The 21,879-nt window shown below is 49.1% G+C and overlaps 1 protein-coding gene across 1 annotated transcript in view; it reads right to left on the reverse strand.

The window, feature by feature from the left end:
- Positions 1-6,635: 6,635 nt before the first annotated feature.
- The window catches only part of Hcrtr2 (hypocretin receptor 2), a 50,665-nt gene continuing 35,421 nt past the window's right edge, over positions 6,636-21,879 (reverse strand). The window contains exons 3-7 of the mRNA XM_070017263.1: positions 18,837-19,080; positions 15,742-15,857; positions 11,169-11,389; positions 9,476-9,597; positions 6,636-7,812 (exon numbers count right to left, since the gene is read on the reverse strand). Of these exons, the coding sequence (XP_069873364.1) occupies positions 7,583-7,812; positions 9,476-9,597; positions 11,169-11,389; positions 15,742-15,857; positions 18,837-19,080 (933 nt within the window). The 3' untranslated portion in view covers positions 6,636-7,582. The remainder of the gene's footprint in view (positions 7,813-9,475; positions 9,598-11,168; positions 11,390-15,741; positions 15,858-18,836; positions 19,081-21,879) is intronic.

The raw sequence follows: 21,879 nt of genomic DNA on the forward strand, positions 1-21,879 counted from the left end.
ACTGAGGACAAGGCCCTGGAGTGCAGCTGCATCTCCGGTGAGGAACGGAGCGTGGGCTCACTCTTATGGAGATGTGATGCTGTGGACGTTTCCACGTGCTGGGCGGGCCGATGAGGGCAGGACCAGAGAGAAACGCCAGTGACTGGAGCTACACACAGGCGGGCAGACATTCTCCTCAAGGTAGGAACGAAGGGGTACGTGAGCCACTGGCCGCCAGAGGCCCTGGCTACACCAAGAGACCCAGAATCTCCGAGTCTCAACCCATCCAATCCAACCCACCTGCTTGGAGAGGCATCAGTGGGTCTACACTGGCAGAGAGAATCTCAGGCAAAGATGCCAAAAGGGTCGGCAGCCCTGGCAGGGAAGCCTGGCCCAAAGGATGTCAACATACAAAGAACAGGCTCACAGCACCTCGCGAGAGCGCTCACAGAACACAAGAGATGGAGTGGGGGAGATGGCAGGGGGAGAGATGGAGGGGGGGAGGTGGAGGGGGGAGTTGGAGGGGAGAGATGGAGGGGGGAGATGGAGGGGAGAGATGGAGGAGGGGAGATGGAGGGGGGAGATGGAGGGGGGAGATGGAGGGGAGATGAGGGGGGAGATGGTGGGGGGAGGTGGAGGGGGGAGATGGAGGGGGGAGATGGTGGGGGAGATGGAGGGGGGAGATGGTGGGGGAGATGGAGGGGGGAGATGGCGGGGGGAGAGATAGAGGAGGGAGATGGAGGAGGGGGAGATGGCGGGGGGAGAGATGGAGGGGGGAGATGGAGGGGGGAGATGGAGGGGGGAGATGGAGGGGAGAGATGGAGGAGGGGAGATAGGGGGGGAGATGGAGGGGAGATGGAGGGGGGAGATGGTGGAGGGAGGTGGAGGGGGGAGATGGAGGGGGGAGATGGTGGGGGAGATGGAGGGGGAGATGGCGGGGGGAGAGATAGAGGAGGGAGATGGAGGAGGGGGAGATGGCGGGGGGGAGAGATGGAGGGGGGGAGGTGGAGGGGGAGATGGAGGGGGGAGAGATGGAGGGGGAGATGGCGGGGGGAGAGATGGAGGGGGGAGGTGGAGGGGGAGATGGAGGGGAGAGATGGAGGGGGGAGATGGAGAGGGGAGATGGGAGGGGAGATGGAGGGGAGAGATGGCGGGGGAGATGGAGGGGAGAGATGGCGGGGAGAGATGGAGGGGGAGATGGCCGGGGGAGATGGAGGGGGTAATTTGGCTTCATACATGTATGATGGAAGGTCCCTGTCCTCCTTTTGCCAACAGTATACGTGAATCGAATATTTTAAATAAACTATAAGCAGTCTGTGCTTAGGTGAGTTGGATTTGCACACGCTGCCAGTAAGCTGCAAACACTGGTTGGTGTCTTCAGTGGGGTACGGTCATGCAGAATAGCCGTGCTTATTTAACTATTTTACTAAAAACTCTCTTGTGATGGCTGTTTGCCATAGGTCTCCGTTCAGCGGCCGAGTCCACGTATCTCTGGCGGAAGCATAATCCTGCTGTGCTTACGAAAGACTGAGTGTTCTCTCCTAGAACAGGTTCTAAATTGATCAGATCGAAATGTTCCACTCAACCAACATTGCCAGCTATTTAAAGAAGAGTAAATCGTCCATGCATGCTTTACCTCACCAGAAAATCCAAAGGGAGCATTTCAAGAGACCACAGTCTATGCTCATAAGGAATAGGAAGCTTTACAATCAGTGTCATCATAAGGCCCCAGGCTTGTCTGCCCCCGGACCAGTTGACAAAGAGATGAAATGCTTTCTGTCTCAGCCTTCTGAACTCTGTGGTATCATCACAGTCCAAAGAGACACAGAATAAAGTCAGAAGAAGGGCACAAGTTTGAGGTAAGAGGTGAGAGTCCCGTGGCTTTCGACAACCGGCCTGTGCCATCCTTGGGGTGAGATATGAAGCCCAATATTCAGCTTACATATATATATATATATATATATATATATATATATACACACACACATATATACACACATATGTGTGTGTGTGTGTAAAAATAAATCACAATTCCTTATAACAGAGTGCCCTACGGGACATGAGGAACGCAGAGCTCCCTCTGGTGGGATGTAGCTCACAAGGGACTGCCAGCTGTACAGAGAAAAAGGCAGTGTTCTAATAAAGTATCTTAGTTATGGTCGTTGATTTTTACAAACCAGAGGTCATGGCAGAAGTTCTTCAAAGAGGAGGAAAAATACCACATCGCTGTTTCCAAGAGGAGCTCTCTTAGCTTTCCTACACGCCAGAGATCAGTGAGTGCAGACAATTCAGTGACTGTCATCCTCAACATTGATGCATGAAACCGGAGGATGCATAAGGTCAAAAACAGAGAAACAAACAATGAAGAGCTTGTCCAGCTGTAAAACGGGCAACTCAATGGACAAAAACGTTGAAGTTATTAAAAGACAAGGTGGTGGATGGAAGAGGTAAATCCTGATGAAATTTGTAGTCAAGATCCTTTGATTCTTAGGAAATAATGACATAGAATTTTGACCATCTCCAAGCCCATACTGTACCCTTGTTCCAAATTGCTGTAACTTTATGAATGCTGTTGGAAATATGCCAAACAAAAATCAATACAAAGAAGGAAGGAAGGAAGGAAGGAAGGAAGGAAGGAAGGAAGGAAGGAAGGAAGGAAGGAAGGAGAGAGAGAGAAAGAGTGAGCAAGAGCGAGAAAGATGGGGGGAAATACCTCAGGAGACAGAGTCTCTAGAATGGCAGAAGTATGGAACCTAGATATTTGCAGGAGTGAAGAGAAGTAGCTATGCAGCTGAAGATAAGAAAGAGTGAGCGAGATGAAGAAAGGAAACCTTTCAGAGACCGAGGTAGCAAAGGGATGCTCACTGCGGGAGCCTCTCTGGCCGGCCTGGTCACACTGGCAATGCTGCCTCTTCTGGACCCCTTTCCCATGCCAGGATGAATATTTTGCATAAGAACAACAAAGATCTTATCCATAAGGACCATGCAAATGAGAGGTATTTACATAACCGGATATAAAGTGAAGATCATATGATCATCACTTTCTAAGTCATAATCAGATGATTCCCTCTTTCTCCCCCCTTCTCCTTTGTTTTGTTCCCTGTGGTCTCTGTTTTTGATCTCTGTGCCCTCTGTCCTGTGTGTAAGTTTAGCTGACGTGGGGGAGGGGGAGGGGATCCCAGGTGAACCAATGCAACAGTGACACTCTCTAGACAGTATGTTGGAAATGAACGGCACAGGTTGGAGGGAGCTCAGGGGAGGGGTGGGACAAAATGATGGAGGAGGTGACACTGTTCAAACAGAGCTGGACTCATTACCTGACTTATGTAACGGTGACCCCTCTGTACCTCACCTTTATAATAAAATTCAAAATTAAAAAAGCTGGTTAAACCTCATTCTCAGAGAAAAGCTATGTGGGTGATGTTACCTAACTTTCATGAAATATTTTGATATTCATCTTGACCTTTATTATGCTATCTCCTCTTAGAAACAATATTAAAAATCTTTTGTATCATGATTAGCCCTGGTTATATAAACTTATTGGGGAAAAAAATGTTTGAATATCAAGTACTGCCCCAGAGGGCTTCATCCAGCCCTTACCTGCAAAGACCTGACACTAATGATGAGCAAGTAGCCAGCTCCAACCAACACCAGCAGGATTCTTCAGACACTAGAGCGAGCAGAACGAGTGTAACTGTGTTGTCCCCAGTGTGGTTCTGGCCAGTACGATGGCCCTCTCCCACTGAGCATCTTCACAGTGTGCATGGGTGTGCGTGGGTGTGCATGTGTGTGCGTGGGTGTGCATGTGTGGGCATCTGGGATCTGACCAGAGACTTCGCCATTGAGACACGGACCAGCCAGGCACAGAGCACTTCTTTCGCAATGTAATTGTCGGACAGTTGGCATGGTACATACATAGATACAACAGTTACAGAAACACATCCCGTGAGAAACCGAGAAGACATTTGAACTCCAAAGCTTCTGAAGAAAATTTAAAAGAATACAAATACGTGGCAAATTAGGGAGGGAGGGTCTTCGCCCTAGCCCCGCTTTTAGTAGGAGTAGTTGTGTAGAAAAAGATTCCCAGTGAGCTTTGGAGAAAGTAGCACTTTTCATGCCTTTGTACTTTGTAGTTGGTGCTCCCTATGGTAACGGAATAGATAGACCTAAATGAATACGATCTCCCTGTTTATATATTGGTTCTAAAGGTCTTTTGCTTCATGCAATTTGAGAACTATTGGAACATAACCTAGTGAAACTCTTTTTTGTTTGACTTGTGGCTTGTAGGAAGTAGAAAAGTCATCTCTTCTAATACCGCTTTTATTACAATGGCGAGTCTGACTTTGTTGAAATGCAATTGGCTACTGTCATGATTTAAATGGAAGGTGAAACAGGATACTGTTATGCTAGTTTCTTGACTCAAACTGAGTCAAGAAACAAGTCAGGTTTTTGCCATTCTATTATTTCATATTTAAAAATATTCAGATTGTTGAAGTTCAGATGTTACCAGCATAGCTACCATATTCATAAAAACAGTATATGCTGAGAGCAGAATTTAGTATCTTTATCCCTAAAACCATTTGCAACCAACTTCTCAATAATTTGCAACAGGTATCTTCTATCCAAGACCTCTACAAACTTGGAAAAGTTTTAAGTATTTCTTTTTTTCTTCACAAAGCGAGGGTCACCTTTCCCCAGGATTGCACAAAGTAAAACACCCAGCTTTAATTGTTTTGTAGAAATCTAAAAAAGAGTGAAGTTCAAATATGTTCTCTAGCACATAAAACTATGAGAGCATCATTACTTATAACAAAATTTCAGTGACATTGACATCTTACATTAAATCATTGAAATATAGCAGAAAAAATGAGAGGTACATATTCAATGGATACCATAATTAAGTTCCAACACAGACATCTGATCCGAAGTCTTCTCATTTGTGTTCTTGGCACATAATGAGGTAAGAGGTTGACCCTTGTGATTTCCCAGTAACACTGACAGAATTTACAGCCTGCCGTTCCATCACCATTTGTCTTAGGAAGAAAAGCAGACGGAGTCCTGGGCTCTCCCACAATCCCTGGGTCCGCGCGTGGGTGGTAGCCCGGGGCCTGGCTTTGTACTTCCCGCATGGTGGTGGTGGTGGTGGTCGTGTTTTCGGGAAATACGCATTCTTCAAAGCTATCTGCTTCCACAAAACTCAAAGTTCAGCAGAGGAAATTAGGGGTGGAGACACTGTAGGTCTGCAGTTCTCCAGATCAGGCCACAGAGCCTCCCGGGCTTTGTGACCATCCCGCATCTGTACTTCCAGCCCCGAGGCCCTCCCGCCGCAAGCCAGAATCTCTGAGCAAGACGTGGTGGATTACAGGGTCTTCCTTCAGATCTCCAACCAGCCTGATGGTAGAGATGGCGGTGGTTTCTGTGGTAGAGAGCTGTGCGGTTGGAAACCTTATTTTGCATGGGCTGATGCACGGAGGCCTGGAGAGCGACAGTGGGTTCAGATCTTACGAAACGCTGGGATCGGGGAAGGCCGCTAAGCGCACACAGTCCCACCCCGGCTCGGAGCTGCTGGCTGGGCAAGCATGGGCAGCGTGGACGTCTGCCCGTTTAACAAGCTCCGGGGAGATCGGACATCACTGGTTTAGAGCAAATGAATTCTGACCGGGTCTGTCCCACGCACACCTCCTCTCGGTGTTGGTCTCCTACTCCCTCCTCTCTCTTCCTCTCGCTCTCTCCCACCCTCCCCTTAACCCTCCCACGGCCTCTCATTTGTTTTTTGTCAATAACAAGGACTGCACATATAAAGTGTAAAATACTATTTACTCTGACTCTAACCTGTAACTTGGCTATTAAGGCATATTACTAACGTAATTCGAAGTTACCTTCGAATTAAAGCGCTCACTTTCATCGCACTCTGAAAACTGCAGCTCTCCTTTCATGCAGCATACGCGAGACAAAAAAAAAAAATATTCTCGAATGTCCACGGGGAGAAAGGAGAGATTTATAAAGTCTTGCTTTGATGGGCGAGCGCTGAGACTCCGCAGTGTGGCTTTGGAGAGCCTCACGAGACGGGCTTTTCCTTGAGTACTAAAAGGCACAAGGTAATAAAATCCTACATTCTGAGACAGAGAACAAATTGCGGATAATTTTGTACTGTTTTTCTCTGAGATGAGAACAAAGAGTTGGAAAAATGAAGAGGTACGTCTCTAGAAGACCGCTCTGTTTTGGGTCAGTGTTTCCTTTTAGCACACGCAAGGCCTGGCTGCAATCTCCAGCACAGAGAACCTCTTTCCCTGAACGCCACGGGGCGGAGGATGTCTGAATCCGAAAAAACGGTGCGTTGTCTTCAGATTTCCCCAGATTTGAAACACCAGTGCTTTGAACTTCATACTTCACGTGCACACCAGACACACGTGTTCTCTTCACTTCTGGAAGCTAAGAAAGAGCAAAGCTCTGTCTCTCCGACCGCCTGGCCACGGCCCCCAGCCCGGAGCAAAGCCACGGCCACAGACCCGGCTCTGTGGCAGGACGGGGGGAGAGCCCAGCAGCACGGTTGCCTGGCTGCTTCGCCCCGAGTGAGGACCCTCCAGGTGTCTGTGCCCACATGCCACGCTGTGGGTCATGGCAGGGGGCATCAAACCGGTCACTGTGCCCTAGACCAGAACTAAGCTACGTCCCCATGTCCGCCTCAGAGCACGGGGACAAGCCTGCAGGCACCCCTCCCCGGTCCCTGCCGCCCGGCACAGAGGTGCACCCTGCAGACAGGTAATTTTGCTTGTGGGTTAGGAGAAGGTTACGACGCAGGATTTTCCCGACTGTGTGTTCAAGCCCTCCCTCAGAGCTGGAAATTCATATGCGTTCTAGCAGTTTCTACCCAGTTTTTACTTTGACATGGAGCCTTACTGAGTGTGTGTTGGACAAGAAACGTAAGAGACGAGGCAGCTTCAGACCTGAGGAAACTGAGTGACTGGGGGGTGGAATTCGTGGAAAACAAAGTTTAATGGAACCTGTCATGTGTGATGTGCAAAGATAGCTCTTGGATCTCTGTGAATAGTAAGCTTCTGTATATAAATCTTCCCTCGGGAGTCACTGTATAATGACAGTCCTTGACTTTTTGAAAGATTTAAGTCGACTAGCATATGTCTACTGATAACTGAGAATTCAAATGGCTGCTTCTTTTTGCAGCCAAGAGCAAATCATTAAATCACCTTTGACAACCTTGAACGGCCAATTTAAACAGGTAAGTTTAAAAACAGCAAAGCATTATAAAAGGAATGAGAAGGATTCACTTCACTGACGCAGATTTTAACACTTGACCCTAAAAGTGAACTAGCCTCAAAGAAGCTGAGCCGAAGCTTGAACTGCTCACGTGTGGAAGCCAAAAATCGAGAAGTGGTTTTCCACTGGCTTCTTCTTTTTGAAATTTCCAAAAAGCAATGATAAATTAAAAAAAGAAAAAAAAGAAAAAAAAGATCAATAATCGTTTCAGCCTCTGATCCCGGGGATAGTAAAACTATGTACAGAGATGTTTGTTTTTGTAAAAAGCGTGGTGTGGCCAGGGTCACGGGAGGACGCGTCTTCGCGTCTCCTGGTCTCCGCGTCTCCTCTACCGGTCCTGCGGCGGGCCCGCCCCGTTGGCAGCCGGCAGCGTGCTGAGGCTGGTGAGCAGCACCTGCTCTGACAGTCTGGACAAGTTCTCCAGGTTGCTAATCTGCGTGGTCAGGGACTTCCTGCTCTCGGTGCTGGTCCTACCCCGGGCCAGCCGGTCTTCCTGGCCGTGGCCAATGCCCAGACAACAGCAAGAAAACGCAGCTTTGAATTCCTCCCGGAACTTGCCTGGGAAACCAGGGAGAAAGAAAGAAAAAGGATAAAAGTTTTTCACCCAGGGCGGGCAGGGCCCGAGCAAGCCGAACTAACCATGCAGAGATGGAGAGAAATGGGAAAAGGAAGTTCATTTGTGTGTGTGTATGTGGAAGCGTGGTAAGCTCATGAAATAATGACATACAAGAATAAGGCTCCTAGCTGGGCGCCAGTGGCTCATGCCTGTCATCCCAGCTACTCAGGAGACAGATCTGAGGATTGTGATTCAAAGCCAGCCTGGGCAGGAAAGTCCATGAGACTCTTATCTCCAATGAACCACCAGAAAACTGGAAGTGTGGCTCAAGTGGTAGAGTGCCCACCTTCAGCTGAAGAGCTGAGGGACAGCGCCCAGGCACAGAGTTCAAGCCCCACGACCAACAAAAACAAAAAACAAAAAAGAAAAAAAAAAGTAAAAGGCATGCCTCTTAATGAAATACCATGTGAAGGTTGCTTCATACATCAGTTTGTCTTAATGAAATACCATGTGAAGGTTGCTTCATACATCAGTTTGTGCCTGCTTGAATCAGGCTAAATATAGCCCAGGTTCTCAAACATTTCTCTTTTCTTTAAAAACATTTCAAGTTCTGTCTTGCTAGCTGTTTAAATTATGCAGTATGATATTGTCACCTGCAGTTACCTTAATGTGCAATAATACCGCCAAGAACTTCTCTTTCCTGAGAAACTATAACTTAGAATCTACCAAGCTGCTCAATGCATCCTCTAAATCAACAAAACAAAGCAAAACACTGGCTCAACCAGAAAGCCAAGAAATGGAGTTGGAAGATGCAGATAATCGATTAAATGTGTAATAAAATGAACTTCTATTTCAACATGCAAAATTGCTATCTACGTGGAAATAAATCCAAGAAGGAAATAGAGTAGAGAAAGAAAAATGCCCCCCCAAAATGTGGCTAATGAAAACATAGTTCTAAAATCAACGAGGAAAATGTAAATATAACAATTGTTATTGAAATGTTAAGATTCTATTGAGTCTATAATGCCTTGGGTTGAGTAAATCCTACATGCGCAAGCGGGCGTCTCTCTGTCCATACGGTGCGTTTGTGGTCAGAGAGAACGCTTGAGGTAAGCAGGACCCGCCGGAGAAACTCCTCTGAGTGGAGACGGTCTGGCTCAACCTGCTTTAGGCTGCGTGGTTGGGTAAAAGGACAAGACCCCAAAGCCAAGCTGACACACTTAAAACATCCTCAACCGTAATGCTAAGCTATGCCATGGGAGGCCGGCCGCTATTCATGTCTCACAACTTTCCGCTTGCCACGTGTGTTAACACCGTGTGGGTTTTACTAGGGTAAACTAACTTGGGAAGTTTCTCTGATGAGTTAGGCAGTGAGTATTCCATTTCCTAAAGGAAGAAACTCTTCTACAGGCAGGCATGGTGGTGCACACCTGTGGTCCCAGCACTCCGGAGGCTGAGATGGAAGGATTTTGAGTTGGACGCCAGTTTGGACTATATGGTAAGACCCTGTCTCGAAAATCCAGAGCAGACAACAAGAACCAATATGTTGAATGCCAATCGAGTCAGGACAAAGCATGATTCAAAGCCTTGCCGAAGCTTTTCCTGCCCTGCCAGCCTCCCAGCCCCGCCAACACCCCCGGGTTGGGGAAAACCGCGCAGGCTTACCGCTGAGGAAATTATAAATAATTGGGTTGGCAGCACTGTTGGCATAGACCAGCCAGTGTGAGAAGGTAAACCAGGCGTACACGGTCTCTCTGTCCTCCGTGTGGGCGAACATCCCAAAGACCCTGCAGGAAGGAAGCGAGACAGGGATCGGAGGGGGGCCGGTGCGACTTTTCCATGATTACACCCCACTGAGCGGGGCTGGACTCCCCACTGACCCCGTCCCTCCCCCCCACTGACCCCACCCCTCCTGCCCGCTCCCCTCCCCCACCTCTGATTTGTGTGCTTGTTTGTTGTTTGTTTTCCAGGAAGCAACAGAGGGGATAGAAAGGAACTTCTGGACGTTCTAGAGACCCGGTACTTTGCGACAGTTGTACTCGAAGGAGACAATTGCAGTTACATTCCGAGGGAAGGCTGAACCTGTGCTTGTGTGAGCGGCAGATTGAAAAGGCAAATGTGACAAACTTGGGCAAATCTAGACAAACTCCTTTCTTATAAAAATATATGAAGAGGGGCTGGGAAGGTGGCTCAGTGGTAGAGCGTTTGCCTTGCATGTGTGAGGCCCTGGGTTCGATTCCTCAGCACCACATAAGCAGAAAAAGCCGGAAGTGGCGCTGTGGCTCAAGTGGTAGAGTGCTAGCCTTGAGCTGAAGAACTGAGGGACAGCGCCCAGGCCCAGAGTTCAAGCCTCACGAAAGACCAAAAAAATAAAATAAAAATAAAATAATAAAAAATATATAATATGTATTTATATATGAAGAAAATAACTATTTTTAAGATGATTTTTCCAACTATAATTTTTTACTTTTTGAAAAAGAGCAGAATGCTCAAAACCTCTAAAAATGTTTTAAATCAAAGACTTTTCCCTTAGGCAAATATTTATTTTCTTTGGAGAGAAAGGTATTTAATTGGGTAGCCTCGGGGAAGCATTACTGACAGGTAGGGTTTTGAAAAGTAGGAAGGAGGGGAAAGGGAGGGAGGGAGGAGGGAGAGAAGGGGTATGCATTGTGAGCTGTTTCCATGACATCACTGACTTGTAATAATTCATTTATGTTTAATGCTCACAACTGAAAGCTAAACATTCTTGTGTGTGTGTGTGTGTGTGTGTGTGTGTGTGTGTGTGTGTGTGTGTGTGCCAGTCCTGGGCCTTGAACTGGAGGCCTGGGCACTGACTCTGAGCTGTTTTGCTGGCACTCTACCACTTGAGCCACAGCTCCACTTCTGGCTTTTTGGTGGTTAATTGGAGGTTCGAGTCTCATGGACTTTCCTACTGGGGATGGCTTTGAATTGCAATCCTTAGATCTCAGCCTCCTGAGTAGCTGGGCTGACAGGCAGGGTGAGCCACTGGGGCCTGACCTGTTTTTAATTCTTTAAAAAGGATTATTTCATGTTTGTTTTGGAAACAAGAGCTCCATAGCTCAATGGTCCCAATGATACTTCTTCAAAGAAGAAGCCAACTGTCTGCTGTGGTGGAAGCTGTTTGTTTGTATATTATTTTCCCGTGGTGCTCATTCTGCCATTGGAACTTTTTCTATGTCTAAAGGCTCGCAGTTTGCTCAAGGATGTTACCGCAGGAGTCTGCACAGACAGAGCAGAGTCTGAGCACGCTGAGGGGAGCAATGTGGCCCGACAAGGTGTCCAGGCTGACACTTGGCTGTTTCTCTAGCCGCAGCAGCAGCGGCAGCTGTCCCCTCACCTTTTCAGCACGTTGAGGATGCTGATGGGCAGGTAGCACACGGCAAACACCAGCAGCACCACCATGAGCATGCGCGCCGTTTTCCTCCTGGCTTTGATCTGCTTTACTTCAGCGGCCACGGCGCTGACCCGGGACCTGGGCTGGTGTCCCGGCCGCTGAGCCTGCAACATGGGCTGCAGGGGCTTCCATTTCCTCTGAACCACGGAGGAGGCGCCAGGAATCTGAAAGCAGAGAGGCCCTTCAGGAGTGCTTGACTGAGTACCCCTCCACCGGAGAGAAGCTGGACCAGCACGAGACAATTGTGACAGGGTCAAACAGAACAGCGAATTAAGAAAGGGGGGTGGGCCGGGGCTCAGGAGGTGGTAGCTGCACTATTTCGTAAGAAATCCTAGATCCTGCAGTCCTAAATTTTATGACACAGAAGGAAAACCCAGCATGTAACTGACAAAGTACCCTGAGCTGATTTTTTCCCCATGCATCACTACTGCCATCTGCTGCTGTGTGGAGAGAGGGGACCTGCAGCCCACCTCCCAGTGGCTCACCGATGGACAAAGCCAGTCTCTGACCGGAAGGGGCAAAGATCTAAGAAGTCGTTGGCTGTGGTTTACAATGTGCGTCTATCACGGTGTTTGGTGTGTTCAAACACACAATGAGACTGAGGATCAGCGGTCATCTTCCATCGTGTTTTGTTACTCACTAGGATTCGGGACAGTTCCGTGCCATGGCTTGTGCTTTTCTGTTTCTTCTGACGGTTGGGTGAGAATGGCAGGGTAAAGCGTTTGAGGGAGGTTACACGCTCGTGAAGAGGTCATGGGGAAAGCCGGGAAGCTCAGCACGCGCCACTCCTGAGAGGAAAGCGCGCCGCCGTGCGGTGAGAGCGTACCGCCCGAGTGTGTCTGTGCACACCAAGAGGACCCACAGGGGCCCGTGTCTCCCAGAACAGAGCAGAGGTGGCTTGGGTTTAGTTTTTGACACCACAGGATCAGAGTCCCCTAGAAAATCTTTAATGGTAGGATCAGAGTTTTACGTCGGTGTGTACGTCGAGGAAATGATCGGTTGCTTTGGCTGTCTTCTACCCCTGAAGAGTAGGCATCTGGCCCAAATGGAATCCCGCCCTCCTGGAGGAAGCAAGGCCTCCCGTCCTCACCCGCAGGCTCTGGCGTGGAGAGAGTGCTCCCGCACCGCGGTAACCCAGCCCCGGCTTCCAACCCACCCTGCGGGGGAGGGGCAGACCTGACCTCTTCCTCTTCTGTGACTCTCTTTTCCAGGAGTTTGTTTTTTAAAGACAACTAAAGAGACGCAGCGGTGACCCTGGGGAGAGAACCGCAGTGTGAAAGCTGCTAACGGGTCTCGAACTGTTTGACACGGTCTCAGGGAGATCATGCGCACTTCTGCAGTGCTGGTACCGAGTGCTCCCGGAGGACGGAGCATTCTGCCTCTGACGGCCCCTGTCAGTGTCAGAGAGGGTGACATACAGCTGCAGGGTGCAAACAGACAAACGGACCGGCTTCAGATGGACCAATACAGGTGCCTGGCACTTGGCTTCCGGTGATGACCTTCACAAGGTCAGAGGAGGCTGTGTTTCCCAGCTCCTCAGCCTCGCTCTTGTAAGTTGTACAGGAAAACTGCGTATCTGGAGGAGAACTTGGTCTGAAGCGGATAGGGAGTCTAGTTTTAGGCACAAATGTAAAGCATTTTATGAGATTCAGTCTATTTAAAGAATGTTTTCTTAGTGGTGTTATTGAGGATTACAGCCCAATCTAAACAAGGTACTTGGATTGATGCTTGTTTGATCTCAATAGTTAGATAGATAGATAGATAGATAGATAGATAGATAGATAGATAGATAGATAGATAGATAGATAGATATAATAACAATCTTTGCTCTAGTACAGCTTTGTCCCTCCCCCACCCCACTTCCTGTGATTAGGTATTGGTAGATCATAAGCTGAACTTTCACAATTTTATAACTATCGCTTTCTGTGATTGCCTTTCAAACCTCATATGAAAGAAACTACACGCAGGTGTGTCTCTGTACCATCTTTTGTGTTCGCCTCTGCTCCTGCTCTATTTCTGTGCGTGATTTGAGTTGTGTTTGTGTACAACCCTGCCATTCTTTCCATCTCCTCCCATGCTTGTGACTCCTGTGTTAACTTCTCTGGGAAGGTCGTTGAAGAATGCAAGCACAGCAAGGGATGGTGGAGCGGCTGAGAAGAGCAAGGTCTCTCAAAAGTTGAAATGACAGGTTTTGGAGCCTCTCAGTGCTCAGTAGATATCTCCGGCACAGATTGACAGAAGTTCTTGTGCATGCTGAGACTTAGATACCGTGTTATGCAGAGGCATGGGCCTGGAGAACTCGTGCACAGGAGTCCAAGCTGGGAAGAAGACATTCTTATAAACAGGAGTTTCAGAGAAGGGCCTGTAGTTTTCTGATTGAGTTTCCTGCGTCGAGAAGTGAAATAACTGGTTCTAGCAGAGAACAAACTGGCTCTTTAATGAAGCATGAAATTCTTGAGAAAGTCAAACCAGGACACAGAGTTTGCCCTAAGAGTCTCGGAGTAGACAAGAGATTCCACACATCTCTGCAGTTTTAAGCAAATAGGACAGACCTTCCATTCGGCAGTTTGCTTACTGGCCTAATGGCTCACAGGGCACCATACAACTCTGTTTAAGATACTGACAGCTGGAAATTGAGAATTGCTCAAGCAGAGTTCTACATAATTACCCATTTGGGGTTAATTTACTTTATTGTGACCGCTGAAGAGCTCAGATCAACTTGCTATCATCCTTTCCAATCTGTTTTGTAAATATTTTAGTTTCATAGTCTGGGCGCTTGACTGCAGATCTTCTGAATGGCGTGCCTTGTACTAATTGGAACAATTCATAAGAAAGAATATGTGGATGACTTCTAAACCTGTAATGCAATGTGGAATTTAGTGTAGACTTGGCAGAGCTGAGCACCACCAGTTTAAGTGAAAAGACAATTGCTTGGTATCATGTAAACACTTTGCAAATGTCCGCTGTGTTCCAGACACAGGCAGCGTGGCAAAGCCGCATAACAGCTTGGATCCAGGATCATCCATTTTAATAGGATTTTTCCAGATCACCTAGCTACAGCTCATCAAAGATCTCCACCGCCCTGGAAGGGGCCAGAGAATATTTCCCTCCCTCAGAACGGAATTCATGTGTAGACCACATGTGTGTGTCACAGCAGAATAACCAACGGTGAAAGGTCTCAGCCAAGCTGGGAGAAGTCAGGACACCAGCCCAGCAGAGTGCCCTGAGATGCGCGGGGCTGGCTGCGGGGCCGGGAAGAGATGCTGGAGAATGCTGCTGCCATGATCAGAAACCACCAGCCACGTGCGAGAGTCGCGCCCGTCCCCGCTACTGATGCTGCGGGTTGGTTTTTGTGTTTGTTTGTTTCAGTTGAAGAATTTGAGAGATCCAAGTTGAATAAGCGTGGCCCCGGGTTGCACTTACAAGGTTATAAGGCCAATGCCTTCTTTGAAAATATAGAGACAAAGAAATGCTTCGGTCATTATGAGACATGCAGGGTTGTTCACAAGTAACACGGCCGGTCAAATGTGATCTTGAAAACGGCCTCGAGAAGCAAGGGTGGACTTAGCTGTGAATGAAGGCTCATCCTCCAGGGCTGAATGAAAGGTTTGTAAGATAGCTGAACCAACTGTAAGCTTCCCTAATGCTGAAGAATACTTCAGAGGAAACAGACAGAGCACGGCTTCCCACTAAGCCGAGACTCTCGAGGCCCTGGCAATAATCTCGGAAAAGGTAGGTGCACATCTCTTTTAAGCATTCTGTCATTTCAAGATGCAGCTTGCTAAAAATAAGAATCTGAGCCGCCTTACTTCTCTGTGCTCTGTGAAGCTGTTCCCGGGTTTGCTGATGATTTTCTTCAAGTCATCAAGGTTCAGCATAGCCCTGGATTAAAGGCCCCTCTGCACTCATTTGCTCTAGCCTCCTGTGCTGCTGTTGTCAGGAGGATTTGCTCTCTGCGTGAGCGTATGCAATTTCTCTAGATTGTCAGGCATTGGTGACATAGACTGAAACGTGCAGCCTTGTGCAGGACAGATACACAAAGGCACCGGCTGGATGAACTGTGCGTGGATGAGTACAAGCCTTCAGAGATGCGGCCAAATTCTCTAACCAATGGCCATACACCAATGCAGAGTCGTGCACATGGGTTAAAATTCTAAGTTATGCCTGATTTTTCAGCTTTTCTAGAAATGAGATCTTTTAAATTACATATTTAACTCATAGGCTAAGAGGTGTTATATAAATCTCATAAAAGCCAATCTTTTAGATTTAGAAGCTTGGGACACATTAAGTGGATTTTTATTCACGATTGCTCATAAAAAGCTAAATTAGTCCTGTTACTCCTAGACTAACATCAACCCGGATAATCACTGAGATTGAACTTTTAGTATTATTCATTTCAAGTCCTCAAGGCAGGACTGAGAACCTTCCCTGAAAGTCAGCGTAAAGCAAAGGCGAGGCAGGAAGCACCGGCACCCGGGGGCTCGGCGCACAGTGCGTCCGCAGCGGTCTCACCTACCTGTCGGCACCAGAGTTTCCGGAATATCTGCAGGTACGCCAGCACCATGAGGCAGAGCGGGGCCATGTAGGTCACCAGGAAGAAGCAGGTGTGGTACATCCTCGGGTAGATGTCACCTGGGACGGAAAGCAAAGGCACCATCAGCTCACACGCGAAACTCACACGTCTTCTTCAAAATAAAGAGACTTCCCTGAGCGTTTCCTTTAGCGGTGGATTTGCCTTCCTTAGGAGGTCGTTAGCACACGACAGAGAAGCAGAAAATAGCTCCCTCCCGGACCACGCACCTTCCCGCACCGCGCGTGCGTGTGTGCCCAGACCCCAGGCCGAGTTCTCAGCCCCTCGGCTGTCCCGCAGAAAAGCAGCAACTGGCCAGTCCTCCTTTGCATTGCCGCGGGCTGCTCGAGTCACGTGTCCGTTAATGAAAAGCTTTCCTAAGCCGAGGCTTTAGCTGACTAGCTGATCACAGCCGATCAGGTTTGGGTTCTAGGTACGTTTGGAGAAGGGACTTGATCTTGTCTGGGCCTCGTAGGGCAAGGTCATAAAATGCTTTGTGATGGTGTGTGGAATGACTGGGAAGACACACCATTTCTCTTTAAGCGCCGAGTGTCCACGTGTGCACAGGTGCTTCTGATCAAAGGGGGGCTTTGGGGGCCTTTGATTTTTTTAACGCGGGGTGGGCATTTTCTCTCTGTATGCGCCTCACTTCTCAGGATGTGTACCTCAGGGGTTTAGTGACTTTGAAATTCATCATTAATCCTAAGTGCCCAGGGGAACCGGCACACAGCGGGCATTTGATTAGACACAGTTATTTGACTGACGGTGTTACGGCTTACTGTTAATCTTTTAGCACCTCTCAGATATGTTCATGGCCGTACTTTTCATTCTGCTCTTGTTTTATGGGTGCCAGGAGTTGAGCCCAGGGCTCTGTCTGTGGTGGGCATGGGCTCTGCCCAATACTTTTTTTTGTATGCTTTAGGAGCTATCCTGGTTCGTGAAGGTGTGCTGGCCGCACACCTTCACCACGATGGAGTGCTGGACTCGGAGACTCCTAGCCAGATGCCACGGATAGTGACTCAGTAAGCCAGCAGCCTTCAACTGAATACACATTTGCTCTGCTGTGTTTCATTTTGACCCTGGTATTGGCATGGAATTTCATGGAGAATAATACTATTACGTCCACGGATGTTAGCTTTTCATTACCCCAGAAAGGTGAACAACGAAGGCTGGGTTTTGTAATTGAACTAAGGGCAATGGCTAGGGGGTGCCTGGCAGCTACCGTGATGCGGGGCGCAAAGGCGGAGGGCGTTGCGTTTATTGAGGAAGCCTGGGATCGCGCTCACTGGTTACATTTCTGTGCATATTGATGGGTTCTGTGTCTCGTGTGTTTATGAGTTTTTGCCCCCTACGGTCTTCATTCCATAGTTTGTCATCTGGAGTCGGTTGAGTTTGAGTCGAATATTCTCCTTCCGAACCCCTGTCTTCCTCTTCGGGTCCCCATTGGAGTTTCAGCAGGGCCCACGGGCGCTGCCGCTGCCGCTGAAGTCTCGGAGACCTACGGGGGGCAGTGTGTCTTTTTAAAAAGCCTCTCTCTCCCACCCCCTCACCTGCTTTCAAGTTTGTCCTGTAAAACCAGCCGGTTACATACGCCGTGATGGAACTGCAGCAGCTCAAGGGCAGGAGCAGCAAATGACTCCCCTTTGAAGTGCTCCAGGCCCAGCAGCGGCTGGTAGGCCGGGTTCAAAGGGCGGAAGGTGCCCTCAGCCCTTCCCAGGCACCCGAGGGGCTTTGAGCTTCTATTTATCTGGAAGAAAGTCTCCCATGAGCTTTCTGCATAAGCTAGTATTCGTTTGAAGCCTGCACCTGTGCAGGCCTGGTGTGAGTGTGAAGCCTGGTGTGAGTGTGAAGCCTGGTGTGAGCGTGAAGCCTGCACCTGTGCAGGCCTGGTGTGAGTGTGAAGCCTGCACCTGTGCAGGCCTGGTGTGAGTGTGAAGCCTGCACCTGTGCAGGCCTGGTGTGAGCGTGAAGCCTGCACCCGTGCAGGCCTGGTGTGAGTGTGAATCCTGGTGTGAGTGTGAATCCTGGTGTGAGTGTGAAGCCTGCACCTGTGCAGGCCTGGTGTGAGTGTGAAGCCTGGTGTGAGTGTGAAGCCTGGTGTGAGCGTGAAGCCTGCACCTGTGCAGGCCTGGTGTGAGCGTGAAGCCTGTACCTGTGCAGGCCTGGTGTGAGCGTGAAGCCTGCACCCGTGCAGGCCTGGTGTGAGTGTGAATCCTGGTGTGAGTGTGAATCCTGGTGTGAGTGTGAAGCCTGGTGTGAGTGTGAAGCCTGCACCCGTGCAGGCCTGGTGTGAGTGTGAAGCCTGCACCCGTGCAGGCCTGGTGTGAGTGTGAAGCCTGGTGTGAGTGAGTGTGAAGCCTGCACCCGTGCAGGCCTGGTGTGAGCATGAAGCCTGCACCCATGCAGGCCTGGTGTGAGTGTGAAGCCTGGTGTGAGTGTGAAGCCTGCACCCGTGCAGGCCTGGTGTGAGTGTGAAGCCTGGTGTGAGTGAGTGTGAACCTGCACCCGTGCAGGCCTGGTGTGAGCGTGAAGCCTGCACCCGTGCAGGCCTGGTGTGAGTGTGAAGCCTGGTGTGAGTGAGTGTGAAGCCTGCACCCGTGCAGGCCTGGTGTGAGTGTGACAGGCAGCTCTCGGTCCTCCTCACCACGGCTGTGATAGTTTGGAGTTTTGAACAGAGAGGGAGCAGCTCGCTCTGCGGCTGGTGGGCTTCCACGTCGTCAGGGACTGTGCAACTGGCTGTTCACTGTGGATTTCAGCAAGGAGCACTCGTGGGGAAAAATGTTGATCAAGCGAAAGGACACTTTCAGACTAGGAGAGATTGCTCCAATAAGGAGAGCCTAGTGATGAATGTGTGGAGGGGGGGGTGTTGGGGAGATGATGGTCTTACTTCCTCATGTCCATCTTCGAGTGGACACTAATTGCAAACCTGAGATGTCAGGCATGCTGAAAGCATCTGCCAGTGCTTTCTGCACCCGACAAGCCATGGCTTCTGTGAGTTTCATGGCGTTTCCGCAGAGTCGCGCCAGCCGCCGCTCACTCACCGCCCCAGCGCTCATCGCACACGGTGAACAGCATGGTCTTGTTGGCCAGGCCCGGGAGCATGCTGCTGCACTCCATGACCACGGCCTGCGGGATCATGATGACGCACGACACCACCCAGATGAGCACGATGCTGTTGCGCGCCCGCTTGGCCGTGCTCTTGAACATCAGCGGGTGGCAGATGGCGTACCACCGGTCCAGGGCGATGCAGCTCAGCGTGAGCACCGACACCGACACCGACACCGTCTGGGGGGAGAGAACACAGCCCACGTCGGCCACGGGTTCCTGGCCAGGCCCGAGAGGCCACGGTCAATCGACAATTCAGATTTGCTGAAGGAAATCCCTGCAAACGATTCCTACTCTAAAAACATACTATGTCAACAAGGGAGGGAACCTCCCCTCTCCCTGCCCCCCAGCCCCCCGAAACACAGTGGTAGAAAACTATGTGTTTCCTCATGGAGGAGGTTATGCAAACTGCAGTCTCGTCAAACGTTTGACTGCCTTTGTGGACTGAATGAGTTTTGCTTTTCAGCTTTTCTACCGTAGGGGAATCAGTTGTCAGGAAGGAAGAGAGAAGATGTGTATGTTTATGTTGAACTGTGAAACTCCTTTCCACTTAAAGAGAATGGTGCGAGGTGTCCTTGTTTTTAATTGTCATGTGGGAATTTGACAGGAATTACGTCTATCTACCATGTATAAATCATGGGTATGTCATTTCATAGTCTCAAATAGGAAGGGATAGTTGTACATTTGTTGATTTCCCACATAGTGCATGCAAAGAAAACATGATTCATGCCTGGAGTTATTCTGTGCAGAAACCTCTGTGCCATCATCTGCTCTCTGATCATAAAATCACCTTGCCTTGAAAAACCGGGTAGGTACCCTCTGCAGCACAAAGAGTTCTTCCCTTTGGAACAATGTTAACATTTTAAACATGCCCAACCACACATTGGGCCAATTACGTTTAATGTTTTGTTCTACTCTGATGGAATGTGAGATTCTAGAGAGAGGTGAGATTCTACCGACTCAGTGGTACACACACCTGTGTTTGCTATTATTTATTAGGATTATTATAATGATGGTGATAACTTTACTATCAACTCTCTCTTTCCTCCTAGAGTCTGGAGTTCTAGATGTTCGTGGAATCAGGCTGCTTCAGCAAGCACAGAAGAATATTTACTTACTCCAGGGTTGCAGATTCTCAGATGCTAATTTCATTCTAAGTGTCGGGTTACATGGAGGGACTCCACCAGAGAGAACTCTGGACTCCTGAGAGATCCCTGGCGCCATGCTGGGCTCCTGCTTCTGTCTGTCTCTGTCTCCATCTCTCTCCTCTGTCTTCAATTAGTACATGCCCTACCCTCACCAAACTCCAAGCCTTCCCGGCAAATAGTCTGGTGCACCTCTGGCTGCCGGACCCCAATCAAACCTGGGAGCAGGAATGCTGTGCACAGCTGCTCCGGAGAGCGAGTGGGCCGGGGCTGCATTGATCCTCCCTGACGATTAGCAGTGTGAGGCGTTCATCAGGCTGGGCGGGGTGTGACCCACCAACTCTAACCAACGGGAGCGAGTGAGTGCCAGTCTCCCCACGGCTGGTGAATGGCAGCAATCCTGCCTCTGCCGCACCGCACTGGCCTGACTCACTCAGTGCACTGAGTCCACTGGATGGGACGGAGGAGTGCGTCCAAGGCCCCCTTGATCTCCAGACATACGCCATTCCCTGTTCCGACTGCCATGCTTGCAGGCGTGTGAGACACAATAGTGTGCGATGAACACCCAGCTCCTAGGAGGCCTTTGTCTGGGATGTAAGCTGTCACCCCGTGGTGAGTGTAAGGAGCGCTGGGCTCCGGCTGGTGCGTTTCTGGGTGTCTTTGTCATTGAGACTCTGACATCCGCTTGTGACAGTGTGGTCGCAAGGAGCGAGTCTCACGTAGATTGTGGACATTGGAGTGGCCTGAGACGGAGGGGCGTTCTCAGCCTCTGCCACAGCACGCCGAGCGTGCAGCCTGGAATGTCATCCTGCGAGGATGACCTGGCTTCGGGTTAGCGCGTAGGTGACCAACACGATCTCACCAGCACGTGGTGACGGGCACGGAGAGATTAGAGCAGGTTAAAATCCCACAGCGACACCGGGCCTCCCGGCCTCCCGGCCTCCCGGCCTCCCTGCCATCTACCACCTACATTTTACTTGGGTTTTGTTCATCATCTCCTGGAATTTTCTATGCTGGGCCTATTCCACAGTTAAAAATATAATTCACTCTCTACAAAGAGCAAACTGGTCTGGTCGGTGACTGGAATACTGACAATCATTCCGCTAATAGCCTAATAAATGGTAATGGTCTTGGAATTATAGAACTATTAAAGATCTAAAAGGGTCATTTTCATTCTGCAGCTAGGCTTTATTTCATTTGTGAAGTTTTTAAGTTGTTTGGGTACTTGCCAGAATGTTACAGTGTATCACTCATAAATCTAAAGCTTGCATTATATTTAGAAGAAAAAAAGAGCACATAAAATACAGCAAACTAGCAAATGTTAAAAGAATTTTAAATATGCCAAGATAACTTGAAAATTTGACTGGGTGTTACATAATATATATTTCAATTATAGGGAAAAGGAGCAATGCGTATGGATAATTTACCAGTGCCTGGATTTCCTCGTGCATTTATACCCTTATACCAAGAGGAAATATTGGGCAAGATAATGGATGGATCCATTCTTTTCCATTCTGTGCTTGCTTATTAGTTTTACACTTGGCCTGAGGAGGAGCAATAATCTATGGAGTCAATTAGACTGGGTATTGTTTAAGCAGATGCAGACAGAATTTCTCTGGAGATGAAGATGTCCCTTTGGCTGTAGGGCTTTTAATAAGCTGTATGGTGTGAAAGAATTTAAGATAGCCTCACGCATTACACCGTCTGCTGGTTACACAATGCTGCGGCCATGTTGTCCCTGGGTGCTCACAGGAGACCAAGATACTTGCTCCTAAGAGACTCAGATACTTGCTCATCAGCACGGCCTTGCTGTGCATCCGAACAAAATGGCGGC

The sequence above is a fragment of the Dipodomys merriami genome, unplaced genomic scaffold (genome assembly GCF_024711535.1).
Source record: "Dipodomys merriami isolate MVZ:Mamm:240054 unplaced genomic scaffold, mDipMer1.0.p SCAF_122, whole genome shotgun sequence".
NCBI classification, from domain to species: Eukaryota; Metazoa; Chordata; class Mammalia; order Rodentia; family Heteromyidae; genus Dipodomys; species Dipodomys merriami.